The sequence below is a fragment of the Labeo rohita genome, unplaced genomic scaffold, assembly GCF_022985175.1.
Source record: "Labeo rohita strain BAU-BD-2019 unplaced genomic scaffold, IGBB_LRoh.1.0 scaffold_368, whole genome shotgun sequence".
In the NCBI taxonomy this organism is placed as follows: Eukaryota; Metazoa; Chordata; class Actinopteri; order Cypriniformes; family Cyprinidae; genus Labeo; species Labeo rohita.
Genome location: NW_026129286.1, coordinates 1 through 13,936, shown reverse-complemented (window position 1 = coordinate 13,936; position 13,936 = coordinate 1). Strand labels below are relative to the sequence as shown.

General features: G+C 35.2%; 1 protein-coding gene across 1 annotated transcript in view; it reads right to left on the bottom strand.

Annotated features, from left to right (window-relative positions):
• Positions 1 to 13,181, bottom strand: part of LOC127160504 (mucin-2-like) — a 21,725-nt gene extending 8,544 nt beyond the window's left edge. Inside the window, exons 1-30 of the mRNA XM_051103141.1 lie at positions 13,093 to 13,181; positions 12,938 to 13,006; positions 12,278 to 12,554; positions 12,059 to 12,173; positions 11,632 to 11,707; positions 11,362 to 11,483; positions 10,958 to 11,177; positions 10,697 to 10,822; positions 9,409 to 9,523; positions 9,173 to 9,311; positions 8,952 to 9,065; positions 8,281 to 8,347; positions 8,065 to 8,202; positions 7,804 to 7,968; positions 7,481 to 7,575; positions 6,313 to 6,439; positions 5,740 to 5,995; positions 5,595 to 5,647; positions 5,288 to 5,388; positions 5,023 to 5,174; positions 3,550 to 3,688; positions 3,353 to 3,457; positions 2,981 to 3,160; positions 2,621 to 2,854; positions 2,360 to 2,516; positions 2,025 to 2,156; positions 540 to 723; positions 317 to 468; positions 137 to 244; positions 29 to 82 (exon numbers count right to left, since the gene is read on the bottom strand). Coding sequence (XP_050959098.1) covers positions 29 to 82; positions 137 to 244; positions 317 to 468; positions 540 to 723; positions 2,025 to 2,156; positions 2,360 to 2,516; positions 2,621 to 2,854; positions 2,981 to 3,160; positions 3,353 to 3,457; positions 3,550 to 3,688; positions 5,023 to 5,174; positions 5,288 to 5,388; positions 5,595 to 5,647; positions 5,740 to 5,995; positions 6,313 to 6,439; positions 7,481 to 7,575; positions 7,804 to 7,968; positions 8,065 to 8,202; positions 8,281 to 8,347; positions 8,952 to 9,065; positions 9,173 to 9,311; positions 9,409 to 9,523; positions 10,697 to 10,822; positions 10,958 to 11,177; positions 11,362 to 11,483; positions 11,632 to 11,707; positions 12,059 to 12,173; positions 12,278 to 12,554; positions 12,938 to 13,006; positions 13,093 to 13,171 — 4,051 coding nt within the window. The 5' untranslated portion in view covers positions 13,172 to 13,181. The remainder of the gene's footprint in view (positions 1 to 28; positions 83 to 136; positions 245 to 316; positions 469 to 539; positions 724 to 2,024; positions 2,157 to 2,359; positions 2,517 to 2,620; positions 2,855 to 2,980; positions 3,161 to 3,352; positions 3,458 to 3,549; positions 3,689 to 5,022; positions 5,175 to 5,287; positions 5,389 to 5,594; positions 5,648 to 5,739; positions 5,996 to 6,312; positions 6,440 to 7,480; positions 7,576 to 7,803; positions 7,969 to 8,064; positions 8,203 to 8,280; positions 8,348 to 8,951; positions 9,066 to 9,172; positions 9,312 to 9,408; positions 9,524 to 10,696; positions 10,823 to 10,957; positions 11,178 to 11,361; positions 11,484 to 11,631; positions 11,708 to 12,058; positions 12,174 to 12,277; positions 12,555 to 12,937; positions 13,007 to 13,092) is intronic.
• Between the last annotated feature and the right edge of the window lie 755 nt (positions 13,182 to 13,936).

Below are 13,936 nucleotides of genomic sequence, written 5' to 3'. Positions count from 1 at the left end.
GTAGGCATTGTGGTAGTTGACTGTGTACCTGATGTGGTAGATTCTGTTGTTGTAGTAGGCATTGTGGTAGTTGATTGTGTACCTGATGTGGTCGATTCTGTTGTGGTAGTAGGCGTTGTGGTCGTTGATTGTGTACCTGATGTGGTTGATTCTGTTGTTGTAGTAGGCATTGTGGTAGTTGACTGTGTACCTGATGTGGTAGATTCTGTTGTTGTAGTAGGCATTGTGGTAGTTGATTGTGTACCTGATGTGGTTGATTCTGTTGTGGTAGTAGGCATTGTGGTAGTTGATAGGCATTGTGGTAGTTGATTGGTACCTGATGTGGTAGATTCTGTTGTTGTAGTAGGCATTGTGGTAGTTGATTGTGTACCTGATGTGGTTGATTCTGTTGTGGTAGTAGGCATTGTGGTAGTTGATGGCGTACGTGATGTGGTAGATTCTGTTGTTGTAGTGATGTGGTAGTTGATTCTGTTGTGGTAGTAGGCATTGTGGTAGTTGATGGTGTAGGTGATGTGGTAGATTCTGTTGTGGTAGTAGGCATTGTGGTAGTTGATGGTGTAGGTGATGTGGTAGATTCTGTTGTGGTAGTAGGCATTGTGGTAGTTGATGGTGTAGGCAATGTGGTTGATTCTGTTGTTGTTGTAGTAGGCTGGACACAGGACACCACACAGGTCTGAGTTTCCTCATGAAAAAATGTGTCTTTAGGACATTTTGGATAACATCCTGAAAAACACACGCACACATACATGAGTCAAAATCTACTAAGGCCTGATAATGGAACAACAGTTAAAAAAAAAAAAAAGTACAAAAGGATTTGCATTTTCATGGGTTAAAAAAGAAATTGTTTTTGCTATAAGACAATAAACATCTTTGTGAATCAAAATCATTCATTTACTGGTGAAAAAACAACAACTTGATTTTCAAAAATTAAGCCTGCATTTATTTGATCTAAAAAACAGCAGTATTGTGAAATATTGTTATAATTTAAAATGGTAGGTTTTTACTTTAATATTCTTTAAAATATAATTTATTTCTGTGATGCAAAGGTGAATTTTTAGCAGCTAATACACCAGTCTCCAGTGCCACATGATCCTTCAGAAATCATTCTAATATGCTGATTTATTGCCAATGTTGGAAACAGCTGTACTGATTAATATATTTTTGACAACCTGAGATTTTTTTTTAGGATTCACTGATGAATAAAAAGTAAAAAAAAACAACAACATTTATTCAAAATAGATTAACATAAATCTTTACTATCACTTTTTTAAATCAACTTTAACACATCCTTGCTAAATAATAGTTTCTTTTAAAGAAGGAAAAAAATGGTACTGTCCTCAAACTTTAAAAAATTTGGAATTTTGGAAACAAAGTGTTTAAGACAGTGAGGTGTGAGAGAAATAATGTTTGATGTAGTATAGACCTTTTTCCTCAGTAAACGTTGAGCACTGCCATTACAAATTCTATCTTCCGTTCCATTCTCCATAGGAACCCATTCAAATAGCACCCCTCTTTTTTATAACGTAGCTAATGTCAGAAGCTTCATGTCATCTACACACTCATTAAACTTTGAGGACTGAGGCACTGTCAAATGATGGTCATTGCAACATTGCAAAGTGACTGCGCTATGGAGCCATGTGCTTTTTAAAAACACTTTAATAGATTTAACATTAGATTACCAGCTTGGAATATACGCTAATTCGACTAGAAACACTGGAGACCAGAGATGCAAAGCATCCTTCCGGTTCAAGGTCAGGCTTGACTTCCGCGTTCAGGAAAAACGTCTATATAAAACTGCTTTAAGCATTTGTCACCTTAAGTGTTTTTACAATACTCTCCAAGGAAATGAACAGAAATTGGTACAATTACTTAACTTCACTGAGAAAATGTTTGATAAATAACTGGTTACCAGCTTCTAAAGGTCCTCAGTTTATATACTCAAGGCCTAGACATATCCAGTGTGTGCATACTCAGTCTTAAAAAAAAATAAAAAGCAAACTAGTGTGCACCAGATGAGAGCTCACCTTCCAGGTTGGGTAAAGTGTTATTGCAGATACCATCAGGGTAGAGACAGGTTTTGTAGCAAGGTGTTTTGCAAGGACTATAATGCCATGTGCAATCGTCTCTTCTTTTATTGTAGTATTCACAGTACACAGCTGACAGGGAAACATGGATATGAGTATGAATGTGTAGAAGTGAACTAAATGAAAGAAAAACTGCAGGACACTGTTGAAAGGAGGAAATCACTTCAGGCATTGATCAAGCTATCAATTCATTCACATTATTCACAGATTCAGCATTAAAAATCACATTTAGAGAACACATATTTAAGACATGCACTAGAATTAAAGATGCTTACGGCAGATATCAGGTGTTCTCCAGTCCACACAAATACCTGCCTTATTGCAGGCTTGCGCATAAGCTGCAACAGCTGTACAGTAGCACTCACAGTTTCCATCTGGGTCACATGTGAATAAGTCCCCCACACAGCTGTCAAAATACGGGGTTGGATCCACCTGTGGGAATAGGCATTTCAATCCTTAAAAATTATTTTGGATTCTTGTATACCACATTATGGGGAATTTATTTATTTATTTATTTAAAAGTTTTCCATCTGTACCTTGTTATGGCAGTTTTGGAACTTAACTCCCTTTATGATGTTACATTTAAACTTTAGCCGATCATTTTGAGTATTCATACATGGGTAAAAGTATGTATTTTTATCAAGACATTTGTTTAACACTGTCCAGCTGTTCACAAACTCCTTTATATCTGTAGTCATCAAATTTCCCTGAGTGGTCAAGTCATCTTTTCCATTCTCATTGAAATTTCCACACAGGCCACAAACGTCTCCCTGTGAAAATACAAGGCACAGAGGTTGCACTAAAAAAATTACTTTGAGGCACTGTTGTAAGTTGCCTGGACGTGTAAGCACACAACATGAAAAAATTACAGATCACGATTCACGACTTTAACTCACCATGTGCTGAGGTTGCAGAATGATGTATACGGTGGTTTTGCGATTCCACATAATTGTCAGTCCAATGTCAGCATCAATGACAACATACATCCCAATGTTTCTCACAGTGTAACTAATCTCTTGACCACTTTCATTGGAACTTGCTGTTAAGGTCCCATCAAAAAGCAGCAGCTGAGTCCCCTGTGTGTGAGAGAAGCTAAAAAGTTAGAAAGCAAATTTTTGCTTCTTTTAGACATTTACTGAACACCTTGCATTAGTGTTTTCTGACTCTTTACAAACATATTTTATTTTGCTCTGAATGTACCACAAAGCATTGAATGTTCTGCTAAATGTAAAAGCATATAGCAAGAGAAATATAGCCTGTGGCCTTACCCCCAAAAGTATCCTGACAGACTTTGAACATGTGGTTCCTGTTGTTTCACAAGGCATATTCTCAGTGATCACATGAAAATTACCAGTTTTATTTCCACACTTGTTCTGCAAAACAAGAAAATATGACTTGTTGCCTCCTGAAGGAAGAAATTTATTTGTGATTTTTTTAAATACAGCCTCTGACCATATGAACATACCTGAACAGCAATGTAACTGCAGTCTCCCTTGAAGCTAAATATTTGCTGATCGAAAGTTACATAATGTCCGTTTCCGTAAATGGTGCATAAGCCTGGACATTTTTTATCTGTACAATTCCAATTTCCCTTTCGGCAAGTGCTGTAAATATAGAGCTAGACTCAAATCTTGTGTGGCTCTAAAGCTAATAACTGTATTTCCTCATTGTTCATTTTATTCGTTTTATAGTAAAGTAACATAGCAACATAGCAATATAAATGGTTCCTGCTGTTTATACAGGGTTATAATCATCAGCTAGAAATAAAACTAAAAAATACAACCATTAAAGGAGAAGTCCACTTCCAAAACAAAGATTTACATATAATTTACTCACCCCCTTGTCATCCAAGATGTTCATGTCTTTCGTTCTTCAGTTGTAAAGACTGAATGTTTTCTGAGGAAAACATTTCAGCATTTTTCAAAATGCAGTTTAAATGAGGCTTCAGACAATCCCAGGCAAGGAAGAAAGGGATTATCTAGCAAAACGATCAGTTATTTTCACAAAAATAATACAATTTCTATACTTTTTAATGTTAAATGCTTGTCTTGTCTTACTCTGCCTAGACTGTTTTTTTCCGGTTCCTGGTAGTTAGGTTATGTCAAAAAACTCCCATCTCATGTTCTCCCTCAACTTCAAAATCGTCTTATATCGCTGTTTTACCTTTTTGTTAGGGGTGTTTGATCTTCTTTGCATGTTCACCAAGACTGGGTCTGTACTTCTGCTGCGATGTAGGATGATTTTGAAATTATTTTTGAAGTTGAGGGATTGGAGTTTTTCGACATACCCTAACTGTCTTGAGTCAGAATACACAGAGTTCAAGCAGAGCAAGACAAGATGTGTTTGAGATTAAAAAGTATTTAAATTGTATTTTTTTTTAAAATTAAAATAACCATTCGTTTCGCTAGATAAGACCCTTCTTCCTTGGCTGGGATCATTTACAACCACATTTAGGATCGTTTGAAGCCGCATCTAAATTGCTTTTGAAGATTTTGGAAGTTCAAACTCGGGGCACCATATCAGTCCATTATATGGAGAAAAATACTGAAATGTTTTCCTCAAAAAACATAATTTCTTTACGACTGAAGAAAGAAAGACATGAACATCCTGGATGACAAGGTGGTGAGTACATTATCTGCTCTGGAAGTTTTCGTTGCTTGAAATAAAATAAACATTAGCTTAATTAAAATATATGCAAATAAAAATAAATATTAATAATATTATTGGAATAGTTAAAAGAAGTACTAAAATAACTAAAACTAAAATAAAAATCAATAAAAACTATACAGACATTAAAAAACTACTAAAATGACAAAAACAAATTCAGTGCTAAAATGTTAACAAAAATGAAAATGGAAAATATAAAAATTAAAAATTAAATCTTACAGAGTAATAGTTAAATATAATAGCTCATTAATGATACTTAAATAACACACACCATTTATTGCAATCTATGGTTATCTCAGATCCTGGTGCATAAAACTGTCCATCATGTTTACACGGGCAGTTTTCCTGTTTAACACAATATCCTCTGCCATCATCCAGTAGACCTGAAGGACACTGGCAGCCAGACAGGCAGTCTAGTGAGAACTGAAAAGAAGGAGGGGGGTATTATGTATATATTCAAGCAAAACATTGCCATCAGCAAAATCAAGCAACAGGCTCTAGGAAAGAAAAAGAGAGATTGGAAACTATAGACTCACACAGTCAACGTTCTGTTGCAAACAAGTCTTTGCACAACTTAATCCAAGTTCACCTCTGGCTGCTGTACTGCAGTTGAAGAAAACTTTCGGAGAGGGACAACCTGCAAAAGATATCGGACAAAAATGCTGCACTACATATAGTGTTTGATATAAAAAGTACATATTATAAGACTTTTTACAACAGAGATTGATTGTTGGTTATCAAAACCTTGATTGGGCAGTTTATTTCAATATAAATTTTGACAATATAACTCTATAAGCAAACTTATTTAACCTATACAGTAAATGAAAATATTTTTTTTCATACCATAAATTGGGAGTTTCTCGGAAACACATTGGAGTTTTCCATTCACACAAACCCTGGACAGAGAAATGTGATCAAACTGTATATTAAATTCATTGTTTTTAAAAATATAATTACTGCACTAATACTAATATTATCATTCACTTACCAGTGTTCTTCTCCAATGGTGATAGACTTGCCAGGATGAATTTCCTGTTCATCGTGGTAACATGGACATTTTTCCATAGGTACACACAGTCCATTCTTATTCTGGTAGAGTCCATCTGGACATGTGCATCCGTCAACGGGCAAAAAGTCAACTCTACAGCTTTGTTGCTTAGAGGCGAGAGACAGACAGGTACGCTGGCAACTCTTCAGCGCATAGGAGTAGTTCTGAGAGGTTGGGCAATTCTCTGTATACTTCTCTGTGTGGATCAGTTTGAAAGGAATGTGTTATAACAGTTCACATAGCAATAATACATAAGCATTCTCTTAATATTCTAGTTTAGATAAGGGATTTCCATGCTTTTTTCATGGCAAATACACCCAAATATGATGAGTTGTCCCAAAATACAAAATACAAAAAAAAGCAGCTATATTTCTTTATATAGTGTGTGAAAAATGACTAATGACTAACAGGGCTATACAAGACTATAAGTACGAGCAAGACAACAGAGTGAGAATTAAATCAAGCTGTTTTATTTAATTTGTGTAAAATCATGATTGGTTAATCTCTGCTTACTGCACACAATTTCTCTCCAGCCTTGCAGGATTATTCTTTTAGCCGCACAGGCCCGGACGTACGAGGAGAACACGGCACACATACACTCCTCACTCTTCTCACAAGTACAGGTGGAGTATTTGCATCTCTGTAAGCACATAGACATGTTGAGTCACTGCATATTGTGGATTCTGGTATAAACAGCAATAGATTTGGGGTATTTTATATTAATTTGTTCCCTATTATTATTTTATTTTATTTTATTTTATTTATTATAATGTAACTACGTTTGCTGAAAGCATTAAATGTAAAAATGGCAGATACACACAATCATTTTGTTAAAAGAAGTCTGGAAGTCTGGAAATAAGAAAAACATAATTTTTTGCATTGCAAGTATCTTATGCTCACCATGGCTGTATTGTGAAATATTATTACAATTTGAAATAATTATTTTCTATTTAAATTTTAAAATGCCATTTATCACTGCGATCAAAGCTGAATTTTCAGCATCATTACTCCAGTCTTGAGTTTCACATGATCCTTCAGAAATCATTCTAATATGCTGATTTGCTGTTCAATTATTAGTTGTGCTCAGTTATTATTAATGGTTCTTCTTATTATCAATGTTCAAACAGTTTAATCTTTGATGAATAGAACATTTATTTGAAATAGAATCTTTTGTAACATTTTAAACCTGCATTTAGAATGTCTGAATAAAAGCATTCATTTCCATTAAACACACACACATACCCCAAACATCTGAATGGTAGTATATCATAGTTTCTGCATAAATATCAAGTTGCACAACTGTTTTCATCATTTATAATGAGCGACGTTTCTTAAGCAGCACATCAAATAATTTCTGAAGGATCATGTGACACTGAAACTGGACTAATGTTGCTAAAAATTTAGCTTTGCTTCACGTGAAGTAACTACTTTGCAAAATATATTACACGATGGAAAACAGTTATTTTAAATCTGAATACTATTTCACAATTTTACTATATTTTTGAGCACACAAATGCAGCCTCTGTGAGCATAAGAGACTTCATTAAAAACATTTAAAAATCATAATGTTTCCAAACTTTTGACAAGTACTGTAAATAATACTAAAATGAAACTAGGTTGCTTAGTTGCAAAAGGTTAGGAAAATGCTAGTTGTCTCTCTATAATCTGCTTCAGATCATACTTTGTAGTAGCTGTCTGGATTGACAACAGCGTGACAATTGGCAAAAAGGCTCTCCTTGTTTATCATCTTGGAACACCACTCCGTAGCGAAACGCTCTAAAAGCATAATAAAACATGAAAAAAATAATAATTTTTTTTTTTTACAACAAAATGCATAAATCAATATACAGTGGTACTCCTGATTGCCTCCTGTTCTATTACTATCCTAAAATGAATTTGTGCACTTCTAAACCCTTTTGTAGATGTATACAACAATACAAATACAAAATTGAAAACTGTCCACCCTGACTTCACCACACTGACTTTGGAAGCAAACAGTCTCACCGCTGTCACTTCTGTAGGAACAGGGCTCAACCATTCTCTCAGTACGGTCAGGGCAGTTGGACTGGGCCTTCCAGGCATTTGCAAAGGAAACTGGTGTACCCTCCACCACTCCCTGAGGGGTCATCAGGTCATCTAATACCACTTTGTTAAAATTTCCACAGATACCTGCATAAACACACAAATTGCACATCATTGACTATCATGATGGATTCATTTTATAATTCAGATGTTTCTTCATGCTTTTTAAGACAGAGGTCTCACCACAAGTCTTGCCCTGGAAGCGTTTGTCTACAGTGATGTACACTTGCATAAGAGGCACCAGCTGTACCTGTACCTGCAGCCCAAAGGTGGTCTGAAGCATGATGTGAAACGATGATGGCATGAACACCGTGAAGTCAGCTGAGAGAAAAAAGTTAGAGTTTCATACATATTGGCTCTAAAACACAGAAAAGAAATACAGAGGCTCTTCTCCCTCACCTGTATTATAAGGAAGTGAAACTTTAGTGTCGTGTTGTACCGTCCCATCAGCTTTAATAATCAGAGGCTGAAGAAGAAAGCGCACCGTCATAGTTTTATTTTGCACAAGCTACACTACTGTTCAAATATTTGGGGTCACTAGGACTTTTTCTAGAGAAATTATTATTATTATTCACCAAGGACACACTACATTGATTAAAAGTGACAGTATAGTCATTTATTAGGTTCCAGATGTTTTCTATTTCAAATAAATGCTGTATTTTAACCATTTCATTTATCAGAACTGCAGAAGACTTTTAAATAGGACAACGGTTTTCAACATTTCAAAGCAGAAAAAAATCAGCATATTAGAAAGATTTATATATATATTTATATGATATGTTTTCTATACATTCAAATATATTAAAATAGAAAACAGCAATTTAAAATTTTTATATTTCACAACATTAGTTTTAACTCTATTTTTAAACAAATAAATACAGCCTACATTAGCAAAATATACTTCTATCAAAAAATAAAATTTACTGACCCCAAATGTCTGAATGGTAATGTAATATATACATATAATTACATATCATTGTTATTTTTTTTCAAATATACAAGATTTGTGTGTTGTTGTTGTAGTTGTTGTTGTTGTTGTTGTTGTTGTGAAAGTAGAGGGGTGTACACACATGGTTTTTGTTGTTGTCAAACCAAATCCCAATAGATTTCAAACAGGTGTCAGCATCTTTAGTAAAACAAGGAACAATATGACCAAATATGCTGAACTTGGACTCCTCACAGTCCTACAAAAACACAAATTCATATTAAGAATTTCACATACCCCTAAAGCATAGATACAAACAAATTAAATGACTTACAAAGCTGTAGTTGGTAACTAAAACAGGCTTACTTTTGAAAGCACATAGTTGCAGGCTCCATGGAAAGTGAATTCTTTCCCATCAAAGGTGGTGAAGTGAGATCCTTCCTCTACTGAGCACAGGCCAGGACTGGGAATACTTCTACAGATCCAGTTTCCCTCCTTACATATACTGAATTACACAATATTTACAGCCCATTTTCATTAAAGTGCTTTTTTCCAATTAAAGACTTGAAAAAAGTGAAAAGGAGAACAATGTGTTTTATTACCATTTCTCGTTATATTTGAGAAGAACCTCTCCTGGGCTGTAGGAGCGGTCATGTTTGCACTGACACTTTTGAACTGGGATACAGCCCCTGTTTGAGATTTCATCAAGCACAGTTCCTATAACACAAAATTACAAACAATGTTTGTAGTTTTCTGCAAAATCGAAGGCAGAACTAGCACTTGCCCTACAAGACAACCTTACCTCGCTGGAGTGTAAAAACTGAGAAAAATGGTTTTAAAGGTTTTCATTTGTCCAGTAAAATTAATTTTAGGTAGGACACTGGAAATTTGTCAATTAGATGTTTTAATGAAAACTTGATGTTAACTGCTATTTTGAAGTTATCGAACTCTGCCTTTGCATTGTCTGCAAAAAATGAGATCACGCCAAGGCAAAATGCACTAATTACCACATTATATACAATAGCACCCGCTTGGGTGCTGATCTACATTTACAGAATCATTCTCTGTATAAGATCAGTGATCATTGGCTATCTCATAGACTATAATATCTAATTCCTTTTCTGACCTTAACAACCAGACAAAAAGTCAAACGTGAGTGGATACCGTTTTGCAGCCAAATTTTTGCAGTGTCCGCTAACATTAAAGGATTCAAGACATTTAAAGAGATTTAATTGCAAAATGTTACTGATTTTATGTGTAGTACATGCTATGCTGACATGGCAAAAGTGGGAAGCCCCATACTAATAGTTGGCACTGAGTGAATAATCTGCATTAAAAAAGTATATATATATATATATATATATATATATTTACAATGAATTATTGTTGCCAAGTTATCTAGTCGTTGCTTGTTTACAGTTTTTTGTTATATGGAGCAGTTAATCTAATTTGTTTGTCTAATGAAGTGCCGACAGATGTATGAAAGTACACAAGTTACACCATAATTTAAACGTGGCAGATTTTAATGGAGAGTAAAACAAAGGCAGAATACCATATAACTCCACCAGGGTTGCCAAGTTTTCACAAAAGTAGCCCAATCGCGTTTTGAGAGGGAGTCCTCCGGTAATAATAGCATTCAAGTGTGTAAAATACACGTTTTGTGGTGGGGTTCCTCTGGTAAAATTAGCATTCCAGGGGATAAAAATTACATTATTGGGGTCGGACATGAAAAACAACCAGTGGCAACAATATGAAAGTAGCCAAATTCTGCAGGAAAACAGCGGACTTGGCAACACTGAACTCCAGGGCGGGATTGTACTGTAAAATCAACATTCCATACATGTTTCTTAAGCTTAAGATTAAATTAAATATTGTGAATTAGGGACTGACCTGATGGGCAGAAGCAACCATCGATGTTGTGTTGCTCACACAGTATGTCTGTGTCTTTGTGTGAGCATGTGTCTATACAAGGGGAGCCGTTTTCAGAATGTACCATATTGTAGGGGCACGTCACAGCTGCATGAGAACACAAGACATACAGAGTTTTTACAATTGCTAATTATTCGAAAGAACAAGGAGTAAAAGCAAATTAAAACATCAATAGAGAAGAATCCTGTGGCATCCACCAAAGCTCAGTGATAGTTAGATTACCGCAGAAGTCAGCTCTTCTCCAGGTCGGCGGAGTTCCCCCAGCATGTGAACACTGACGTGAATATTCAGACAAAGTTGCACAGATCGTGGATTTGTTAGTGTCTTTAGGTGGATTCGGACACATATCTTTCATACAGGCCTCTATATACGGACCAGGGTTCAAAACCATGATACAGGAGGACCAGTCTTCATTTTTCAAAAGGTTTTCACACTCTGACCGCTGTAGTGACACAAGTATTTTTTTTTAAACCTTTGTGTTCTGAGGTCTACATTAAATGTCAATATTGTAATTCTGTTGTCTTAGAGAGTGATTGCCAATTTGATCGGGATAAAAGTAATAAGGCATGCATTAAAAAGTTCCACCTAAATCTAATAAATCCATACAGATACCTATTGCAACTTACATAGCTGTTACATTGGTCTGACAAGTTTTTCTTATTATTTCCTTCAAAAGGATCCTCACAGAAATCCTTTAAGTTGGAAACCTTATGCCTATTTCCAAACTCATTGTAGCCAACATTTCGCTCTGTATTGAGTAAGAAAAGACAAAGATTAGTTCTATAATGAAGACACTTGATCTTGAAGATCAGAAATGACAATGCATGAGGAAAAATGCAATTAAGAAATAAGAAAAAAAAAAAAAAAAAGTCGCAAAGTCAATTACAGCAACTCACCAAACTCATTACGAATCCCATTAAAATCGCCACACAATCCCTGGGTGCTATTAGAATATTTGGAGTCCAACTCCACCTAAAACAGCACCACAGGGAAATCATTAACCGATATTAAAATATGAATTATAGATATCAGCAATAAATTCAGCATGCGTAAAATGCAAGGTTGACGTTACAGAAAACAAGTCCCTGTGAACAGAGCTGTTTTTTACAAGGTAAAAGAGTGTTGTTTTACACAACTGTTGAGGAATTTTAACTAAAGTATGTTACAGACATTTCATGAATAACCTAAAGAATCAAACCCACTTGTGGTACATAGACATTCAATGTCCCCTTTAAGACCCTAGTTTGGAACTAGAAACCTGGACACACTCTGAAGTACTGTAGTAAATGTATAGTCATTTGCATGCAGGAATAAATGACTCACCATGACTGCATCCTCTTTGTTCCACATGACAGTGATGCCCATTTTGTAATAGAGCCTGATGTAAATTGTGTTTTTTTCCACAAGGATCCCTGACTCATACACAGGCAGTGATGCACTAAATAAAAAATATATATATATTCAAATTAAAGGCAGATTGTATTTTTATCCATTTTGTGTTTGAGAGGAAGTGAGCAGCACTTCACTTCCCCAGAATCTTACTTTTTTCCGTTGACCATGACCTGGCTCTTAGTCAATGTAAATTCAAAGCTATTGATGGTAACTCTGACTCTGCTGATCTTCGGGATTTCTGATTTTTTGGTGCGTTCCATTCTCTTCACATGAACCGAGAACAAAGGACTGAATTCATTGTAGTCATAAACCAGCTTATACTCGCACATGCCTGGGAACTGATAAAAGTCTCCATCGAATGTCTTGAAGTGGAAGTTTCCCCACATGCTACAGATGTTGTTGACATGGTTACTGGCAAGAACTGAAACTAAATAAAAGAGAATGCAAAGACTTACGTGTTCACAGAATGTTATTTATCAAGCATGGTTTTGCTTAAACTTTAAGTGTAATCATTTGAGGTGTTTTATTTAGTTTACATGATATATGCATGTAATTTAGATGCATTTACAACAGCTTAAGACTGAAATAAGAAGAAAAGTCTACATTTTACTTTCTTGTATTTACTTGAATATGTTAGTGGCACAACTGTCCTTGGCACTTTTAAAAACAAAATGTTGCCATTGAGTTTAATGTGTAGATCTATTAGGCATACTAAAGCAGGAATCTGTAACTAATTTTAAGTTATAATTTCTTTGCAAATCATAGTACATCTCATAAAGTATAATCCATAAACATAAATAATATATTCACCTGTTTGTGCCGTTGTTGTTGGCCAAATCGTGTCCACATTGCTCATAAATTTATAACCATGCATAATGTCTTTAAACAAAGAAAGACACATACAGTCATATTGTGTAGCTGATAATGTGAGCATTTCTTGCAGTAACTAATCATTTTTTTCTAACCTGCATGTATTGAATGCAGCCCCACCAGTAGGATGACCCATCTCAGCATCCACATCTGGGACATCCTCACAGTCCCCATGGAAAAAACACCCATCGTCAGGAGCTTATGTGAGCTACTTGCCAAAACTTGGTCCTTTTATACTGACTAATATTTTTCTTTGGAATATAATCTATGATCAGAAGGAGGAGCCCAGTGCATATATACATTACTATCGAATTCTAAGTAAATGTTTAATGCACTAAAGCTGTTTGAGACATTAAAATCTCGGTGGTGAGAAACCCATCGTCACTGCATTTATTGCCATCATCTCAAATTAAACAAGGATGTGAGTCTGTCCAGTGGGGGTTGCACAGTATTCAATAAATACCTACTCTTCTAACCATTGCTGATTTTGGGTTAGCAGGAAAAGTCTGTTTAGAAGTCTATTTAGACACACCATTGTGCATTTCTGAGCAAAGCACAGTCTGACAGCATGTTTAAAAACCTGAATATTCCTCATTTTGCTGAACTGTACAGTATATCAGCACTCTTGGAATGCCACATGGCAAATCAAATTTAAAGACCAAAACATATCATTTCAGCATGCATCACAGTACACTGCAAAAAGTTCTTCTAGCAAAGTTTTTTAGGAGTCAGTTTATTATTTAGTGTGAACTCAACAAGAGTAGGGCACAACGGGGCTAAATCCACCTCCTAAGAAATAATGTGCAATGTACAATCACTTTAGCAAAGTTTGTACTATTTTCTGCTTATTTTGATGAATAAAATCAGAATTTTTTGTTTAATAAATATTCTGTCATTAAACTATGTTAATATAAAACATATTTTAAAATACAGAAACAA